The sequence below is a fragment of the Furipterus horrens genome, unplaced genomic scaffold, assembly GCF_987537825.1.
Source record: "Furipterus horrens unplaced genomic scaffold, mFurHor1.1.pri manual_scaffold_8, whole genome shotgun sequence".
Taxonomy (NCBI): domain Eukaryota; kingdom Metazoa; phylum Chordata; class Mammalia; order Chiroptera; family Furipteridae; genus Furipterus; species Furipterus horrens.
Window position 1 is genome coordinate 9,729,422 of NW_028327178.1, and position 21,281 is coordinate 9,750,702.

The 21,281-nt window shown below is 38.5% G+C and overlaps 1 protein-coding gene across 1 annotated transcript; it reads left to right on the top strand.

Annotated features, from left to right (window-relative positions):
• Positions 1-18,766: 18,766 nt before the first annotated feature.
• On the top strand, positions 18,767-19,985 carry MC4R (melanocortin 4 receptor). The gene has a single exon (XM_090285074.1). It carries the CDS (start codon positions 18,768-18,770, stop codon positions 19,764-19,766), a length of 999 nt encoding a protein of 332 aa, XP_090141200.1. The 5' UTR covers position 18,767; the 3' UTR covers positions 19,767-19,985.
• Positions 19,986-21,281: the final 1,296 nt, after the last annotated feature.

Genomic DNA, 21,281 nt, shown 5'->3' on the forward strand with positions numbered 1-21,281 from the left:
GATAGCAATGTTTGATCAAGACTGAGGATAAAGGGTTTTTGCAAAAGGCAATGTTTCTTAAAATTAAATTACTGACCTTCCTTTCCCAAATCTTGCTTTGTCACATATCTGCCTGTCCCTCTATCCAGCCAGCCAGCCATCTTGGTTTTTCCCCTTCTTATTGAATTTTGGGGGGTGACACTGGTTAAGAAAAGTATACAAGGTGGAGCGTCCTGATGGAATTAGCAGCCTTGTAAGAAGAGATAGGAGAGAGCTTGCTTCCTCTTTCTCTCTGCCATGGGAGAACACAATGAGAAGAAGGGGCAAACCAGGAAGAGGGCTCTCTCCAGACATTCAATCTGTCAGAACCTTGATCTCGAACTCCCAGCTTCCAGAACTGGGAGAAATAAAGGCTTGTGCAACCTCGTTTTAGCAACTTGAACTAAGATAACCCCGTGTACCCATTTCCCATTACAACAATAACCATCTCTTGGCCAATTTTATTTCCTCTATCCTCCCTCACACTTTTTCCTCAACATGATTTGGAAGCAAATCAGACTTTGCATAAAGCTATCCATTAAGTTTCTCAATATAATCTCTGAAAGATAAGAACTCTTTTTCTCCAACATTTTGTTAGAAAAAATTTCAAGTATACAGCAAAGTTGAAACCTGTACCAAGAGACTCCCTCTTCACGACCTAATCACCTCCCAAAGGCCGCACCTCCAAACGCCATCTCTGGGGATCAGAGATTGGGGGAGAGGGGCACGCAAACCTTCAATCCATTTTTATTTTTCTGAGTATGTCTGAAATTTCCATAATAAAAAAAATTTAGAAATTAAAAAAAAAAAAACTGTTGGAGAATTTTTGTTGTTTCAAAAACCCTTGGAATAATCTGCTTCCTCTAAACAGGAGTGAGAACAATTGTACTTTTTCTCCCCTTATTTTATCCCGGCCTTTTGGACAATGCCCGTCTCAGTGTGCTGTCCCCTCCATTCCCCTCCTCTGGGGGAAGGACTTCAGGACCTGATAAAGGCCAGTCCCCAAATCCAATTCCGAGTACACTGCAGGGTAGGTCTATACATGCCAGGGATCTGTTCCTCCTTCTCTCTTTATATTTCCTAGCTGGGGCTGCTAAGTATCGCATGGCACCTGCTTATGCTAAACATTAATCATTGTTTATCTGAAATTCAAATGTAACAGTGCGTTCTATATTTTAACTTGGTAAATCTGGCAGCCCAGCTTCTAACCCAGGAAGTTCCCCTCTACATTTGAATTCACTTTTCTTCTCCATGTAGATCATCTCACCTAAGACTCATTTTCTTGAAATGAATTGAAACACCTGCCTATTTGATGTTTTCAATGGGCTGTCACACAGTGACCCCAAGATCAGCATATTGAAAGCTAAAAGTGTCATCAGCACGCTCCTGACAAAGTAAACCCACTGCCTCACTCACTGTGCCCAAATCCACAAGATACCATAGTCGTTCATTGCACGAGTATTTGTTGAATGTCTACTGCTGAGTGACCAAAATAGACAAATGTCCTGTTCCTAGATCCTCTATAATATGGACCCACCCTGGGTCCTCCAAAGGATTCCACTTGGATTGCTCTTATTTCTCCTCCTTACCCCATTACTATGCGGTCCTTATTCTTGCCCCTGCTTCTGTTTCCCTTATCTCTACAAATCCCCATTCTACTCAGGAAGTACTCTATATGTTCCATTGAGACTGAAATCAAGAGGAAATTTGTTTGTGTTACTAAATTATTAAGAAATAGGACTAATCTTTCTGATAGGCTGGGTTCAGAGGCTGAGAGATCATTACCAAAGCCTATGTGTCTCCTTGTCTTTGTATCTCAGCCCAACTTCTGAAAGGTGTAGGCTTTCTGCCTGGACTTCACCATTCTCATTCACTGAGGCCACTGTGGTTGGTTTCCACCCCCATAATCTGTTTGCTGGTCCTCAGGGGCGCTCTCTGAGCACAGCACAATCGATACTTGATTTCTCCAATGCATTTGATCTTCGGTTAATCTTACATCTTTTATCTCAAGGTGCCATCTCGTCCTGATCCTTCTCCTACCTCTCTGGCCTTTTGCAGATTCTTCTGTTCACTCACTTCATTTAGAAAAACTACATGTTGGTTTTCCACACGGTTTTATCTTTGACTCTAAGCCCTTTACACTTTCCAAGGACAATCTTGTCTAAATACAGTACATGCCTTTATCAGCTGCCTATATGGTTTGAATGTTCCAGCTTGGTCTCTCTTCTGAATCCCAATCTTATATACTGGGTTTTCCACCAATACGTCAACTCAGCAAAAGCAACCTTGTCACCATCTAACTTTCATGCCACATTTGCTTTCTTCGGTTTCGTTTTTACCTCCATCTACTTAAATTGTCTGAATCAGAAATTTCATCAATCGTTCCAAAGTCTTAGGTTTCCCTTGCTTTGTTCAGTCCTCTCCATGCTAGCATCCCATTCCCTCTGCAATAGCAAAACACTTCTCACTCTCATCTCCGCTCTGGCTGCCCTAGGGAAACCCTGTGAGATTGGGGAATTAGAATATTTCATTACACCTCAGGGCCGTCACACAGTTGCGGGACACATGGTATTCTGATCCACTGTGTACTCTGCAGCTAGGGTGATCTTTCTAAAACATCTTGTTTCAATCTTCCACTGTTTTACCGGGGGGACAAAGTTCACATTCTTTAGTATAGTACACAGAGCTTTTCAGAGCCTCTCTGGTTTCCATTCCCAAGGTTTATTATTTATTCTGTTTTATACTGAATTATTCTACATCAAAACATCCCCTGTTTCCCTGCACGCTGTATAGTTTCACGTATCTTTGAACACTCCACTAGGCCAACTTCTTTCTGAATCCTGTCCTGACTTTCTCTGCTACCTTCAAGCACATGCTTTCCATTTTGATCTTACTGAACCTAGTCCTAACCTCTCTTATGTCACAGGATACTCTGAATTGTAACTTGTTTCCCTTTCCCATTGAACGGTGGCCATGAACAAGGGTTACGGATCCTTTATGTCTCCAGAACCCATCACAGGCTCAGCCACATTTATAGTAGCCACAGTGAGCTGTCAGCCAGTCACTCATTCAATGATTATCTCTTAAAATCATTCCAGGCACTGAGATACTTGGTAAAAATACATGTTAAAAATGTAGACAAATTTGTTCTTACAAAATTTATGTTCTAATGAGACCACAGAAATAATATACCTCAACACTCATGTATTGAATTATTCCTAAGTCCAGAACACTCAGTTATTGTTTAATTAATATTTTATCAAGTGATTGAATTTCCTTAAAGCTTCCATGTGATGCCCTAAGTTTGTCATTAAAATAAACTTTTAAATATACAAAATGAGTGATAACATTTAGTCTCAAAAGTCAATATTTAATACCACTGTTTCTATTTCATTTCAGCGATATCTTTTAGAAATAATTAAATGTAATCAAAATAACTATTTTCCCTATGAGCTATTATTGTTTGGATCTACTATGAGGTGGGACAATTCTGAATTGTTGGCTGTATTATGCAGTATATTATTGCTCATTCAGTTCTGGGACAGTGTATCCTGAAAGCCCCATACACAAACTACAAAGCCTCCAAAAGTGAGCGACTAGAATACTGAAGAGGTTCTTACTCATTTCAAATGTGACATGACAGAGCAATAGAGTTGGCCTCCAGACATCAATGAGTGGTGCATTAATAATAATCAAAGTTAACACCTATAAATATTTGCTACATACATGGATTGTTTACAGTTCTGAATTTATAGTAACTCATTTGATGTTCTACTTTAGCTGAGGTCCCCTTCTCCCAAGTGGCAGAGCCAGAATTCTGGGTGAGTGCCTTTATCCTACACTATTCTATTTCACTATGTACAGGGCTGCAACAGACCAGGAGCAGATATGACAATTATCATTTATTGTTTCACAGAAAATTATTAGGAGTCATTTAATATTCTGACATAAAACTATTACGTTGTTGTTGAGATAAATAGCTGAGTACAGTATCACCAAATTATTTTTGTAGCTCGTGTCAAAGGGGAATTTTCAAATAAAGATAACAAACGATCTTTGTGCAAATATAAAATGTATGCTAAAGGTTTTATTAATTATTATTAATGAGGCAATTGAGCAGTTGTGAGAACTATTTCAAAGGAGAATTCAAAGATCAGATGCATATAGAGGGAGAACATTGAAGCGAAAGTGTAAATAGACACAAAACTGGCTTCTCCCATAGAGAAGGGGGGTGTATTGACTACCTGTATATATGACAACATTTATTGGCATGTTTATAAATAAGAATTATTTTCCCAACTATCATTTATCTGCAACCTCCAAATTTGTAAAGTAGCAGAAAGGCAATGAAGGGTTAAATCCCCATAGAATTAGAATCAAATAACCCAAAAGGTTGCACTCTACGTAATGCAGGTTTTTGTTCACGACACCCGGTAATTTTTTTGATTATTCCAAATTTCCTCGCCCTTGTGAGTTCTAAAATTTCTGTCACACAGTCAAAGGTAAGGAAATGTTCAGATAACTCATTCCTTTAGGCACCTGTCACACTGGTACATGAAGTAAATTCTTAATTAATAACACCCTTTGTTGGTGACCGATAATGGCACACTCTTAAGAATATAACTTTATAAAAAATAAAGTTATGCCTTAAAAATTCTCTCTTAAAATTGCAAACTCAAAATATTATCTGAATTCTATTTCCTTACAATTACAAATATTTTAATGAGTCAATAGTGAAAAGGCTGATATGTTTTGAGAATCTTTCCTTTCCTTGACATTTTTTCTAAAAGATTATTCTCCGTAAAATCTTATCATTGGTGACCACATGGATGGACCTAGAGGGTATTGTGCTAAGTGCAATAAGCCAGACAGAGAAAGAGAAACGCTGTATAATTTCACTTATATGTGGAAACTAAAGAACAAAACAAACCAACAATACAGAAATACTCACAGGTACAGAGAGCAGGCTGGGGGTGGCCAGAGGGAAGAGGGGTTGGGAACTAGGGACAAGAAAAAAAAAAAGAGGTGAAGGGATTGAGAAATACAAACTGGCAGTTACAAAATAATCATAAAATACAGCATGGGGAATATAGTCAATAATATTGTAATAATTACGTGTGGTGGCAGGTGGGCACTGGAAATATTGCAGGGGGAGCATTTTGTGAAATGTATGATTGTCTAATCACTGTGCTGCACACCTGAAACTAATACAAAATAATATTGAATCTAAGCTTTAACTGAAAAATAAAATTAAAAACTAAATAAAATAAAAATTAAAAATACAATCTAATCATGAAAAAATTGGTCTCTTACTATTTTTATTTTCTCTCATTATAAACACTCCACTTGGCAGTGCTACCATTACTAATTTACTATTTTTAAGAATCAATTTTCTAGGCAAAAGGTGAAATAACATAATTTATTAAAAGTGTAAGACTTTATAAATCAGAAGAGTGACTTTATAGAGCTGAAATGTGGTTTATGTTCTTTCATTAACTCATCAATTAGTAAGTATAGTAATGAAACAGCAATATGAATCAACTGTTAAGGTTATAAAGAGATTTGAAACCTAAGGCTTTAAGGCATAAGCATCCGGGTTTATTATCTACATTGATGAGATTCAATATATAATTGAGAAACTAAAACTAACCACTTTATTTTTTATTGAAGACAAATGTGTAGGTGTATTCTCTTAACTTTAGAAAGAACTAGTGTAGAGACCAAATATCTCACAAAATATCATACAAAAGGTCAAGGTCTGGTCACAAAACACCTTCTGGTTTGTCATAGCTTAAAGGCAGATCTTCTAGAGATACCACATGCTCATTAAGCTGACACTGTGTGCTCCTTAAAAATAGTAAACTTATATTTAAAAAAGCAATCATGACCTTAACATGATCTTAACTAATAAAATACACAGACACATATGAATTGGTCAGGAAATTTAATACGGATTATATGATACCGGTGATTCAAGTCCTATTACTATGATAAGATGCTTTCCAAAAAGCAGATGATAACAATAAGCTATGTGTTTTTAATTAATTATTGTAATTTAAGTGTATTTTTATTTTAATTGAGTAATTTATTTATAGTGCATACTCAAGATAGGGTAATTTTTAATTTTTAGATTCTCTCCACAGAATAAGATCAAAAGGCAGAAAAAAATGGCTGAATTTTTTAGCTGTGTATTTTCATTTCTCTTATATGCTGGTGCTTTCAGCAGACAGTTAAATAAGTACCGGTAGCATTCCTAGCTATCTCTATGGTGGTTATAAAATAGATTTACTTTCAATTTGCAGTAAATTCTTAGACATTGCTTTTTAGCTAAATTGTTCTTGCCCTTCTTATAACACACTGGGAATATTAATTCCTTTGAGCAATAAAGATTTATGCAATTCTTAGGATAAACTTTATGAGGCTATAACTTTATTGACAAAAACAGTATCTGGAAAACAAGCCCTGGAGAATTTACTCTATGTCATTTTCTGACCAAAGGGTAGGCTACTATACCAACCAAAATAAGATAAAAGCACACTCTCTCACCAACCTACAAAACTTTTCTTTAAAACCTACATGGTAATAAGAAAGAAAAAATGCTTTCATATTTAACAAAGATGTTCCCGTTTCAGTCATTACACAATCCATTTTTTGAATATCCATCGCAGTTGATCCTTTGTCAATAATTTCCTGAAGAATTATAAGATTGTGAATCAGTATATTGACTTATTCAAATCATATCTGGCACATGATCAATGAATGAAACCTCAAACTACTAATAAAAAGACTTAAACCTCTTACTCTGATGAAGAGAACATGATATTTCTACTGAAAGAACAATTATTCCAGGGTTGATATAATTCCACAAGTTCTGATACATTTTTAACCTGTTAAATTATGTCTCTTAAAGGAAATCCAGTAACACAGAAGACTTAGTGAATCTTTTCCTGTTTTTCTGGAACTTGGGCCAAATGATGGGAACAGAAAAGGGTCAAGCATTCCACTTTCGAAAGGAAGTTTCAAACAAGTGGGAGCCATGTAACCTTTCAGAGCTCCCTAACAGACCAGGGGCATCCTCACCAAACCACTAACTGCCATTTCCAAGAGGAGACCAGTGAAGAGAAAGAGAAATTGTATCACTGAAATGAGAAAAGAAAGGGTCCAAAAACTGGGGGGGGTTCCCAGCTAGTCAAAATGATTATGATTAGCTGTAAATGATCATGGACTTCAGCAAATAAATGACTTACCTGTCAGAAGGTTGCTCAGCAAAGAAGAGGAGGGTCCACATCAGAAGGCTGGCCTGGCCGGATCTGCGAACCAAGCAATGCAATGTCAGAGGACCGCTCAGGACCATTATAGAGACCTATACCCCTCCCCCAAACTTGGCACCACCATTCACAGCTGGCCTGAGTTTCAGGCATCTTCCAGTACCAGAGAGAGATGGGACAAGGTAGCAACAGCCAGTGTCAGTACAGGTCTCAGGCCAGATGAGGCTTAAAAGAGGGCTGTTTCCACCTCAGTAACACAGCAGGACTACTCAATAAGTGCAGAGAGTTTAGACTCAAGACTAGACCGATGAGAAGGTAAAATTCAGGGAAGAAAAGGTAACCCTTGAATAGGACTGAATTTGTAAGTGAAAATGACTAATAAATTCCTAGGTTTTCTTTTCGTTTATACAAAACTTATTACGTTTATCAATAATGAGTAAACATGAGAACTCATGGTAAAAAAAATTTAAATTGGCTTACAGAAATATAGAAGGACACAAATACCTGAGCTTTTGTTTGAACTTCACGTATTTTATTAGCATTTTTGTGTTAACTGTATAAATGATTTCTTCCCAGATCAAAAATCCAAAATATTGGCTGTGACAATAGCAGCAGATTTGCAGTAGACATTTCAAACCTGTCATCGGTAACTAAGTACACATTTAAATGAAATGCAATTTTAACAAAGCTGCAGGTTTAAATTGTCAAGTTCTGTCAAATACCTGACACCTCACAATTGTACAAACGAAAAAAATCTGGGTATCTTTCTTAATCTTCAACATTATTTTACATCAACTGAAAATGAATTTTACTATAATTTATACTACCAAAGAACAAGGAGAGACTGAGAAGGTCCCAGCAGGCCAAGGATGGCTACGCTTCTTGAAACTAGTCACTGATTTGCTTATAAATTCTCACAGAATCTTACCACATTGACTTACATGCCTCTGTAGTTTAATATAAAGGGAAACAGTGAGTCCAGACACCACTGACTTATTTAGCCTCTCCCCACACACTGCCCACTAGAATATGACTTCTGTTTTGATCTCCACTACATTCTTAGCAACTAGAGTCGTCCCTAGCTTATAAAACATATATTTGACTATTAGATGGTTCAGGGCCAAATACAGGGGAGGTAGTATTATGGGCTGAATGGTATCCCCTTAAAATTCATATGTTGAAGCCCTGATCCTCAGTACATCTGCATGTCCTGGGATTTGAAGATAGGGCCTTTAAAGAGGGGATTCAGTTAAAATGAGGTTATTAGGGTGGACCCTAACCTAATATGACCAATGGCCCTGTGAGAAGGGAGATTCAGATTACAGGCACACACAGAGGGAAGGACATGAGAAGACACAGGGAGATGACAGCCATCCACGCATCAAGGAGAGAGGTCTCAAAAGAAACTGGTCCTGGGAAAAGTGCTCATTCAGGTCCCCTGCCCACTTTTAATTAGATTGTTTGTTTGGTGTTGAGTTGTATGAGTTCTTTATATATTTTGGATATAAATCCCTTGTCAGAGCTGTGGGCACACAATGCAATATAAAGATCATGTAGCATAAAAATATACACTTGAAATATTAACCAATGCTACCCCAATAAATTTAATTTAAAAAAAAACCAATCCTGCCAAAACCTTGATTTTGAACTTTGAGCATCCAGAATTGTGAGATAACAAATGTGTGCTGTTTAAGTCCCCCACTCTGGGCTACTTTGTCATGGCAGCCTGATCTCACTAATACAGTCACTTGAGGAACGTTTTGACTGACAGATGAATACATAAATAAATGCGTAGAATTGTAGAAAAATGTAATTTTTAATAAATGTTAGATTTTATCATGCAGCAATGAAGCAGTTACGATAATGATGTGAGTCCCTTCATGGTGAATTAAAAGCACTGATATCATTGCTCTCATGATATCAAAATGACATGTGTGAAACTGTCAAACTGGGAATCCTGTTAAAATCTGTCAATGATCATATCAGTAGAGTGATAACTTGTTAAATTTTAAACTTTATCCAGGACTGGTAGTTATATTTAAAATTATTAGATCCTAAATAGAGGCAAAATCTATAGTAAGAAGAATAATGTATCAAACTGGGATTTTTAAAAAAATGATTGATTTATTTGTTTGTTTACTTATTTTATTTTTAGAGAGAGGGGAAGGGAGAAAGAGAGGGAGAGAAACATCACTGTGTGGTTGCCTCTCACTCATGCCCCCAACTGGGGACCTGACGTGCAACCGAGTCATGTGCCCTGACTGGGAATCGAACCAGCGACACTTGGCTCGCAGGCTGACACTCAATCCACTGAGCCACAGCAGCCAGGTCAAACCAGAATTTTGAGGGTATTAAGATACGTAGGCTCCTGAGAAGCTATGATTTGGTCCTTCCAATTATATGTAACTGAAAGGTTTTATGGGATGTTGGAGGGATAAAAGACCAGGACACTTAAGCTACAATAGAAAGATGGCTTAGGAGTATCCATGCATTTTGTTGTTGGTGGTGTTAAAAAACCCTTCAGGGAGTTTCATTCAGTGAGTGTGCAGAAGTTAAAATATAAATGACTATACAGACATTCAATATACTCTATTTTGAAAGAAGCAAAACTTGTTTAATATTATAACCTTTGGTATGAAAACTTCTCCAAGATAAAAGCTGTGAATAACCACAAAACCCAGTTACAGAGTAATATGTTTCCAAAGTTCTAAAACTTCAAAGGCCAATGAGAATCATATCACAGAGCAGCGATCTTTAACTTTTTTTATTGCATGGCACACATCATTGTGTTGGCTGTTGTCATTTTTTAAAATTTGACAATCTAAGGGAAAAGAGGTCAGTGCCCCTGACTGAACAGTCAGATGTTGCATGGTTTACAAACTGTGGTACACCAGTTGAAAATCGTTCTCCTAGAGGAACAGAATTCACATGAAATGGCGTTTGTTCAAGAAACTACTGAAGCCAAAGGCCATGTAATTGCTAGGGACCTAAAATCTATTATTAATGTTGTTAAAGGAGCTTGAGTTTAGCGTTAGAATCATCTCAGTGGTACTATACCCACTGATCTCACTAGACAGAAAATTTGTAAATAGAGTGACGCAACTGCTTTGGAAGATGGTGGGTGGACAACATTTGAAAAACATTAAATTGGAAGCACTAATCTAAATTGAAAGTTAGGATGCCTTTTGCTTAAAGCCAGAGGGGTTGACAGTAAGCCAAAGGAGAGTAAAGGAACAATGACAACAGTGTGGTTTTCTCTCACATACCGTTAGGATAAAAAAAAGTTGTTTCCTATTAACTAAAGTATCCAAACGCCCAACACATATTAAAACATACAATGTTAAAATCTAAAACAATACAATAAAATTCTTTTGTATCATAACACTATCTATTGACTTGCTTAGAAATAATTACTTAGTTTTTCCTCAGTTTGTTGGCTGATAATCATATGAACATGCAGAAACGAAGGTCCATATAATGACAAAAACTGAAGGGTTCAAGGCAGTGACTGCAATACATGCACAATATGAAATGGATATGTTGGACTAACAGACATGTAAGAATAAAGAAGTCGGTAGAAAACAATGATTCAAAATCATCCTTGGGTTTGTGGTCTGGGATGTAACTTTGAAGTCTAATTCAAAGAAATATACATAATGCAACAGACTCTAAGCGTATTGTTATGTTCAAACCTCAGGAAATTTGGAGCATAAATCACCATGATATCAGCCTGTTGTACACTGGCCTGGGAAATTTCTTGGTGGCCTTAAGGGCTCCAAAATAAGTTGTAACCATTTGTTCACATATCAGGATATCCTTGACCCAGTTGTCATTCTGAAAGTCAAATGAATATGCAATCACCTGATTTTACTATCTGTATACTAGTTCTCTTGATTTATATATCTATAGGGTTAAATCACCACTCTCTTGGCTCTCAATTTATATCCCAGACTTTACCCCTAGACAGACATATAATTAACTAGTTTATGGACCCCTCTACCTTCGGGAATGATTCTTAGGCACATCAAATTTATCATGCACAGAATTGAATAAGTTGTCTTTTCTCAAATTGGCTCTTACGCCTGTATGTTGATAGTACCTCCAATCATCTAGCCTGTGAAGATGGCAACCTAGATTCAATTCTGAATCATTCCTGCCCTCTCTCTTCATGTCCAGGAAATCGTCATATTGCATATACATACACAGTACTCTTTATTTTTTAAAGATTTTATTTATTTATTTTTAGAAAGAGGGGAATGGAGGGAGAAAGAGAGGAAAAGAAACATCAATATGAGAGAGAAATATTGATCAATTGCCTCTTGCATGTGTCCCCAGCTGGGAACTGAACCCGCAACCTTGGCATGTGCCCTGACCAGGAATCGAACCAGTGACCTTCAGCTTTGTGGAACCACGCCCAACCAATGCAGCCACACTGGTCAGGACCATACACGGTGTTCTTTTAACAACCTGGTGTGAGCCTCTTTCCCTGCACTTCTACATTATTTCATTGGCGTCTATTTGTTTTCTTTCTCGCTAATATAGAAGCACCTTGAAAGAAGGAGCTATAACTTCTTTACTTAAGCTTCTCCGGAAGCTACTAGTTTATTGTCTTTTCTTCCATAGGCACTGACAGGTAGTGAGTGAGCGAAGAATGAATGAATGAATGAATTAATTAATTAAAGAGAGATTGATAGTCACAGTGGATAAAAGAGTTTTTCCTCCTCTTTATTAAAAGTTAAATTTTTCTCTAAATTCTATGGATCTTTGCTCAAATTCACATACTTGGGCCTGCCTAGACCTAACTAAAATTACCAGGAGATACTGTATTATGCCTTAACTTTCATCCTGATGGAAATTATTAGAATAATTAGTAACCTAAATATTTTCTAATAAATAGGGCAGCACAATCATTCTAATTATAGTCATTTTTTTTCTAAAAACACAGAAACTCGTGATTTAATAAATGAAGATAATATAGACCAAAGAACTTTTTATCTATTTTTAGAAGCAAATAATATTTTAACTAAATTTAATTTTTAATTTTACTTTTTTGTTTTAGTTCTTTTTGAAGATGGGAAACATTAATTGAAAAATATTAACTTAAATATTTTATTCAAAAATCACAAAATAAGTGTAAGATAAATCTAAATAATTAATCTTTCAAAAGATTCTTTGTATATTTGCAGCATTTCTGCTTCCAACGTAGTTTGAAACTGTATTAAATTTGGGGGGGTACTGTGTTCCTAGATGTTCTTTGAAGATGTATAATCATTATTACTTTTTCAATAAACAAGTCGGTTTCAGAGATACACATATATTAATGGAAAGATGTCCGGGAACAGGGTGAAGGTTATTAAATATGTTTTTAAGGTGGCTGTCCTGGGCATGAGTGAGAGACAAATCTAGTCTGTTCTGAAATATTCCAAGCAGGTCTACAGTATCGTCGTCGGCAGCCATCCGTCTCGAGAGACGATGGTGTAGCTTCTTAAGAGTCCATCTGCACCGCCGAGAATGGCTGTGCAGTCCGACTTAGGAGTGACACGGTATCTGTCTCCTCCCGTGTTGAATCGACATCTTACGATGACGCTGGAGTGTCCTCTCCAGTGAAGCTGAAGCTACAGAGCCTGGGCAGGGTGATATGGAGGGTCTGCTGTTGCCCATGCAGCAGACCCCCCCTCTCTTCGCAGCTGAAGGGTCCAAGGGAAAGACGGAGTCAATACAGCTTGGCTTCAGGTGCGCCGCAGGAGTTGCCGGTGTTGACTACAACGTCAAACCGCCTTAGGGACTCCGGCTCCGGATTTTCTGTCGGGGTTTACTCCCTTAGCCTTTCCCCTGAAGAGGTATGCCGCAAGGCAGCGGAGGTTTTTTGGAGTCAGAGTTTTCCTTCTCTGATATGCCCTGCCTGGAAGATCGAACCAGCGACACTTAGCTCGCAGGCCGACGCTCAATCCACTGAGCCAAACCAGCCAGGGCTTAAGGTCTATAGTATAGTCCCTCAGAATCCAAAGCTACCCAAAACTAGGGTCTTGGACCCTAGTTTTTCTTTCCAGATAATTATTAGCTATATTTTCTCTCTTTCCAAACACATAATATTACCAACAAGACACCCTAATTGAGTCTGCAGAGAAAACATTTTACCTATATAAACTTTTTTGTTATGTACATTTGAAGCCCAAGAACCTACTCTCCTAACAATTTAACAGGTAGTGGGAAAGAATTATAAAAGGTATTAACCTAAAATAATTATCACAAATGTATATTGCTTCCTGAGGTTACAAAAAAAATAGAATATTTCATTATCAAATCCTCAATATTTAAATCCCCACTTTGGTTAAGATTTGTTTATGGCATGACAGTTATTCTAAAATAGACTGTTAATTGCAGCCTGACATCACCTCTGAGTTGGCACGTAAAAGGTTCACATGAACCATGGCTATAGTGCAGTTCACTCTTCTAAACAGAATCCAGAGTCTAAAAGGTGGATGGGATCTTAGTGCTAATTTACTTTGAAGGTCTCATAGACTTTGTTTTCGTCTTGTAAAACCAAACTCCCTAAGAAATAGAAACAACAGATCGGAAGAGGTAAATGACCTGACTACTTGGACAATAACTTGCTGAGATCTGACTTTCTCCGGGTTTCCTGCACTCAGTTGTCATCACTACTGCAAAGTGGACTCCGGAGGGAGGCCGCATATCATTAAAACCATGGCCCAAAGGGAGGCAGAACTCTCTTTCCTTGGCTCTTTGGCATGTAAGTAAGGATCGTGTGTGTAGCCAGAATCATTTGTCCTGCACGAACGTTTCCCAATCTGGGTACTCCAAATTGCATGGCATTCAGTTCTGCTGCTGTGACATGTGTGTTCTGAAAATCAGTGTGCCATGCAAATGTCCTGCGATACAAGTAGGGCTTATGGGAAAAGCTGGGGTTAGACACACAGCATTTCTGAACTTCATTGGTGACATGATAAAAAATAGACGGGAACCTAAGAAAAACAGTAGAACAATTGTACACATGTGTAATAGTTAAAAATACAGAAACCTATGACAAAGATGGCACTTTACCTACATGCAGTTTTCGAGGAAGTGAGTATCAGAGGGTTACAGCCTGTGAGCTATTACGATGTGGTAGAGGGAGGACTGTCTGAAATCTCAAGAGATGTTGTCACACCAGGTGCGGAGGGCGGTGCTTCATGAGATACGCGGTGAGCGGAGGCAGCCGGGGAACATTTGAAGCGTGTGTGTCTGTCGCAGATCGGCCCGGGGCAGATTCCCATATGACTTCTCCTGTGCAAAGTGGTGCAAAAACAAACACATAAGTTGCGTTACGCTCAAAACATTCCCCGGTGTATCGGTCAGGTTTGGAATGAATGTACGTGTTTCAAAATGAGCATTATCACAGAGCTGAGTATACTAGATACTTGAAAGATAAAAGTGGGGGGAGGTAGGCTCTATGTTCAAATAAGTTTGGGAAGTACGTTGATTTTTTTCTAGTAAAAAATTTCAGAAACTTTATATGCTAACGTACACTCAAATTTTAAGAAGGGAGTATGTTTGCAATATTTTTCAAAATTATTTGACCTCAGCATCTCCGCTTTAATCTGTGGTGTAAATAACATTAAGATCTCCTAAAAATAATATTCCTTGTAGCACAGTTTGATAAATACTTCCCTATAGTAATGTTTCATATTTATTGTTATAAAATGTAAAACAGGGATTTTACTCATAAGGGAAATATATTACAACCTAACTCACTTTTGTGTGTATTAAAAAAAGAAACCTGCAATACTTTTTAAAAAATACCATTAATATGTCTAACATTGCTGGTTGTATTTCTTCTGGCTCAGAGAGAACTGAATTATGGCAGACAATTAAAATGCCTCCTTGGAGATAAAAATGTCATCTTTTCAGCATAATTAAATATACAGTCAAGATTTTATAAATACACACCAAATAATTAAATGTGAGATCTTCAATGCATACGGTTTTTGGAGATTTCAGTGTGATCATGTCTACAAATAAAATCCTTTTTGTGAAAAACTAAAAGAAAGGGAGTTTTGTTTTAAATTACTAATTTTATCTATTAATAACTTTTATAAAATAAGAATGATTTTCATTTACAACTACGGGGAAGAGCATTCCAAGCAGAGGTCACAGAGAAAATGCACGGAAAGTCTCTAGTGTATATGCATGCAGCGAGCCTACAAGTTTCACTGCAATGAAGGAGAAGAGCGAGAGGTGAGTCTGGCAAGAAGAAAAGGAGGAGTCCCACACACTGGTAGAATCAAAGGTATTTTACGAGAGATTGCACAGAGGGATTTTGGACAAAGATGAAAAAATCCATTTTCAGCCTAACCAAATGGAAGAATTTACGCCACCCAGAGAAGTCAGAGCACAAAGCCAAGAGTTGATTCAGTAAGAAGGTTATACAGTGTTAACTCTCTGATACTTAAACAGTTCAATAGATTTCTTCTCTGCTGATTATTTATTAGGTAATTCGCTACTCACGCTAGTCCAAAATAGGGAAAAACAAGGATTTTCATGGGTTTTCTGCTTGTAAATAGCTCCATTAAAAAGTTTAAAAGTAAAGGTCATCAACACCAGCTCCTATGAGAGGTAAACACCAATATTTCAGCAGCTTAAAACAGTAATATTAATTGCTTGTCCATATCACGGTTCAATTAGTGGGTGGGCGAGGGTGTGGAGGGAGTTGGAGATGGGAGTTCTGCTCTGTGCAGTTTATTCGGAGACCCAAGCTTCCTCCGTGATTTGGTTATGGGTCCTCTACAACATGAAGCTGCAAAGACATTCTTTAGTCAGGAGGAAAAACATGCAGAGTCATGAGGGAGATAACAGAATGCCCCTCATTTGACCCATTACCTACAGTTCAGTCATAAGACTCCACCAAATTCTAGGAATGAATGGAAGGTGCTAATTTAGCTCAATGCTCAGGAATAATTATTCACATTGTCACAAAGGGAATAAAAGATTACACCGTTATCTAAATAACAGGACTTAAAATTAACCCTGAAATAATTCTCTTTTTTAGTCCCTATCAGTAGCCACAAACTCTACAGAGCTAAAAACAAACAAACAAATAAAAAAAAAAGCAGTCATAGCAAGAGAAAGAAACTATGTAAAATTTTATAACCTGGAGTTTAATTAATTTGAAAAGTAACTTTGCCACAAACTTAGCTTAAACATAACATTTAGAAACTCTGATAAATAACTAGCATGTACTCGTCTTGGCTTGACTAAGTAAGGTTGCCAAGGTGTGTGTGGATTTAATTCAAAAAGCCTTCAATTGTGGAGGTAGAATGGCAGCCTTAAAAAATATTGCAATTTCTCCACATCCTCCCCAACACTTAATATCTCTCTCTCCTTTTCATAATAGCCATTCTAACAAGTGTAAGGTGACATCCCGTTGTGGTTTTGATCTGCATTTCCCTGATGATTAGTAATGTCGAGCACTTTTTCACATCCCTGGTGGACATTTGGATATATTCTTCAGAGAAGTGTCTATTCAAGCCCTTTGACAACTTTATTTGTTTATTTGTTATTCATTCATTCATTCATTCATTTTTACCTTCACCCGAAGACATACTTATTGAGAGGGGAAGGGAGGAAGAGAAACATCCATGTGAGAGAGAAACATTCATCAATTGCCTCCCATACATGCCCCAACCGGGGATTGAACTCACAACCTAGGCATGTGTCCTGACCAGGAATCAAACCCGCAACTTTTTGGTGCATGGCATGATGCCCCATTCAACTAGGCCACACCAGCTAATGCCTTTGCCCATTTTTAAATTTGATTCTTTGTTTTTTTGCTATTAAGTTGTAAGAAAATCTTGCATATTCTGGATATTAACCCCTTATGAGATAGATGGCTTGCCTTCTCACTCTGTTGATTGTTTCCTGTGCAGTGAGGAATATTTTAGGTTGATGTAATCCTACTTATTTATTGTTTGCTCTTGCTGCCTGTGATTTTGGTGTCAAATCTAAGTCGTTGCCAAAATCACTGTGAAGGAATTGTTGTCCAATGGGTAAAAAGTTTCAGTTATGAAAAATGAGAAAGTCCTGGAGACTGGCTATACAACATGGTGCCTATAGTCAATACGTTATTATGCACTTCAAAATATGTAAAGGAGATAGATCACATGTTGAGTGTTAATACCACAAAACAAAAGAAAAACAATACAAGGAAATTTTTGGAGGTTATGAATATGCTCACTACCTTGATTCTGATGATGGTATCATGAGGCACATGTTCAAACTCATTAAAATGTATACAATTAAATATGTGCAATTTTTGTATAGCAATTATACATCAGTAAAGCTTTAAACACTGAGTTTTGCCTAGTTATATAAACTCTTTCTGAGTTTAAAGTAAATATAGTTTACGTTAATGCTATACGGTTTTTAACTATTGTCAATGAAAATAAAACTTTCTCAGCTATGATAGAAGAAACGCTGTGATGGAAAAATATCAAGTATTAGTACATGAAACATAAACCCCTTCTTGAACCTTTGTTAAATTGCAGCTAGCTACCTACATAGTTCTCCCATTCACAGCATAGTCTCCTGTAGTATCAAATATTCTCTCTGTGTTTCAGGCATTTTTAATTAAAGCATTGCTGCCTGGCTTCTTAACTCAAAGAAATTTAGAGAGAAAATAAATTCAACGTCCAGGCCAAAAAGCAGCAAGCATATCTATTTCAGGAACACACACATACATACTCAGACCCCACACACGCCTCTCTTTTAAGCAGGAATAAACCTAGGTGCCTCTGGATGGCTTGTTCTGATACCAAAGGATGTCTCCTAGGGAGCAAGCCGTTTTCCTTGAAAACTTGCAAAGGGAAATTCAGCGTCTCGCATCCTGCTGGCTTACCGACTGCACAGCCCCTGCATCTGACTCGGTGCTGCCCTGCAGTTTGTACCTCTGAACATCATCATCGGGTCTCAGTCACCCACGGAGCTCGGATTGGCCGGGAGGAAGCTGAGGAGGAGCCACTGTGAACATTTCTTTCCCCTCCACACACCATAAAATCAGCAGCAGCTACTAACACTCCAAGCACTGCTTCTGGCGGGAGCCTCGGAGAAGCGGCCGAGGTGGGCGTGTGCACACAGATGCGTCTCCCAATGGCACGGCAGCTCCCCGGAAAATTATTTTGAAAAGACCTGAATGCCTAAGACCACAGCTAAAGTGCAAGGGAGAACAAAAACAGCAAACAGCAGACTCTTTGGACTGAGAATAAGCATTTTGAAGCCAAAGATTTTAAAGCGATGGTGATCAGAGCAGTACCTGAGAGAGATTAAAACTTGCCTTTCAAGCTTTGGAGCATGCGATGCTTACGCACAGCAGGCATGCCAACTTTAGCCTCATAAAGGACAGAGGGAGACCTGCAGGAAATCACGGAGGCCACTTGCCCCTAGCAGGTGAAAGGCACTTCAGAGGGGATTTGCATCCATTGCCACAGGATGAACTCTACCCATCACCACGGAAGGTCCACTTCTCTCCACTTCTGGAACCACAGCACGTACAGAGCGCACGGCAACGCCACGGACGCCCTGGGGAATGGCTACTCCGACGGAGGGTGCTACGAGCAACTCTTTGTCTCCCCGGAGGTGTTTGTGACTCTGGGGGTCATCAGCTTGTTGGAGAACATCCTGGTGATCGTGGCCATAGCCAAGAACAAGAACCTGCACTCCCCCATGTACTTTTTCATCTGTAGCCTGGCCGTGGCTGACATGCTGGTGAGCGTCTCGAACGGGTCGGAAACCATCGTCATCACCCTGCTGAACAGCACAGACACGGACGCCCAGAGCTTCACCGTGAACATTGACAATGTCATCGACTCCGTGATCTGTAGCTCCTTGCTCGCGTCCATTTGCAGCCTGCTTTCCATCGCAGTGGACAGGTACTTCACTATCTTTTATGCTCTCCAGTACCATAGCATCATGACGGTTAAGCGGGTGGGGATCATCCTTGGTTGTATCTGGGCAGCTTGCACCGTGTCGGGCGTCCTGTTCATCATTTACTCCGACAGCAGCGTGGTCATCATTTGCCTCATCAGCACATTCTTCACCATGCTGGCCCTCATGGCCTCTCTCTACGTCCACATGTTCCTCATGGCCAGACTCCACATTAAGAGGATCGCCGTCCTCCCGGGCACTGGTGCCATCCGCCAAGGTGCCAACATGAAGGGGGCCATCACCTTGACCATTCTGATCGGGGTCTTTGTTGTCTGCTGGGCCCCCTTCTTCCTCCACTTAATATTCTACATCTCTTGTCCCCAGAATCCATACTGCGTGTGCTTCATGTCTCACTTTAACTTGTACCTCATCCTGATCATGTGCAATTCCATCATTGACCCTCTCATTTATGCGCTCCGGAGCCAGGAGCTGAGGAAAACCTTCAAGGAGATCATCTGTTGCTACCCTCTCGGAGCTCTGTGTGACTTGTCCAGCAGGTACTAAATGGGGACAGAGGAGACACTAGAAATATGCACTCAAGAGACTTTTTCATTCTTACAAAACCGGAACAGTCTGCTGCAGCAACAGCTCTTGCTTCTGTGGAGGGCATAGGTTGAGAATGTCTATTGTATAAATTCAAGTTTATGATTTCTGATATGAAAAATAATGCCCCATCTCTGTATATTTTTAATGTCATGCTGTTTGGTTGTACAGTGTGTACATGAAAACACCTTTTGCTGTTCAGCATTAATCCATATTATAGGTTGGAAACACTGGATTTACAGAAAAAGAAGTTCTTATTTATAAAGCTTAACAATGTCTCTTTCTTGTAACTCATAAGGGTCTGACACTATGCTTGTTTTAGTAACATGGAAATCACAGCCTCATTAAATATATTCTAAAGACTGGTTTCTTATATTACACTGTACAATATTGTGATGTAGAGATTGGATTCTCACATTTAAGGGGGGAAATATTAAAGGATAGATGCTTAATCATTTAAAAAATCAGCTGAAAGTTTAAGTAATTTAGTAAAACATGTTCATTCTCCCTGTACACAAGTAAAAATGATGTTCCTATTGACCAAAAAAAAAAAAAAAAAAAAAGCCACTGGGGGGAAAAAAAAGTGTAATCTTGAATTTTAAAACTCTGCATGTCTCAAAGACAGAGATATTAATTTTCCCAAGCAAATAGTTTTCTTTTCCACTCAGACACGTCAGTTTGGGGTGGCGGGTTGGGGGCGAGAGCAGATAAGAGGATTACACTGTTCTAGAAAACCTAAATTAACAGGTCAAGCTAAACTTCCTGATACCAACCTATTTCCAACCATCATTAATCAGAACAGAGAATAAGGTCTTTCTGCCCCTTTAACCAGGGATCCAGCATCTGCTGAAATGTCCAGAAAAGGTGGTACTGCCCTGATATCTGGCTTCTGATCTCAAAAGAAAACACAATTAGTATTGCGTTCTTTCACTTTTCAATGGAAGTGACTTGCTGTTTACTCGTTGCTTATTTTTCTTGAACTGGAGTATTATTACTCACTATCAAGGACTTTTAACTTTAAAAACCAAATCTATAGCACACATATTTTCAGGCAATATTTGTGACTGTCTAAAGCAAGGGAGCCTCTGAGGCAGTCACACCTGGAGCAGGAAGTAAGGCACTTACCCAGCCCCAAAGGACAGCACCGTGGAGAGTAAATACTTGTTTTGCTCCAAAATAATCCCACAGATCTGGCTGCTGGAGAATATGACCTGTACTTTCCCACTCGTATATACTTGAAAATAGAGAGGAAAATATATTAGGCTGGGGGTTACCAGTAAACTATCCTTTGGTTTAATTTATAGTTTCTTCAAATGCTCATAGGCAGGGATAATAGGCCAAGGCACTCCTTAATTCAAATCTAAATGTTTTACATATTGATGAGTCCTGAGAAACACTTTCAGCCTTCACATGGAAACAGTACATTAAACATGAGGGTGACATTCAAGCTGATCAATGAAAGATGGTCCTGAAGCT

What these genes read in the sequence shown, in the direction of transcription:
- MC4R (XM_090285074.1), top strand. Translation starts at nt 18,768, where the DNA reads ATGAACTCTACCCATCACCACGGAAGGTCCACTTCTCTCCACTTCTGG.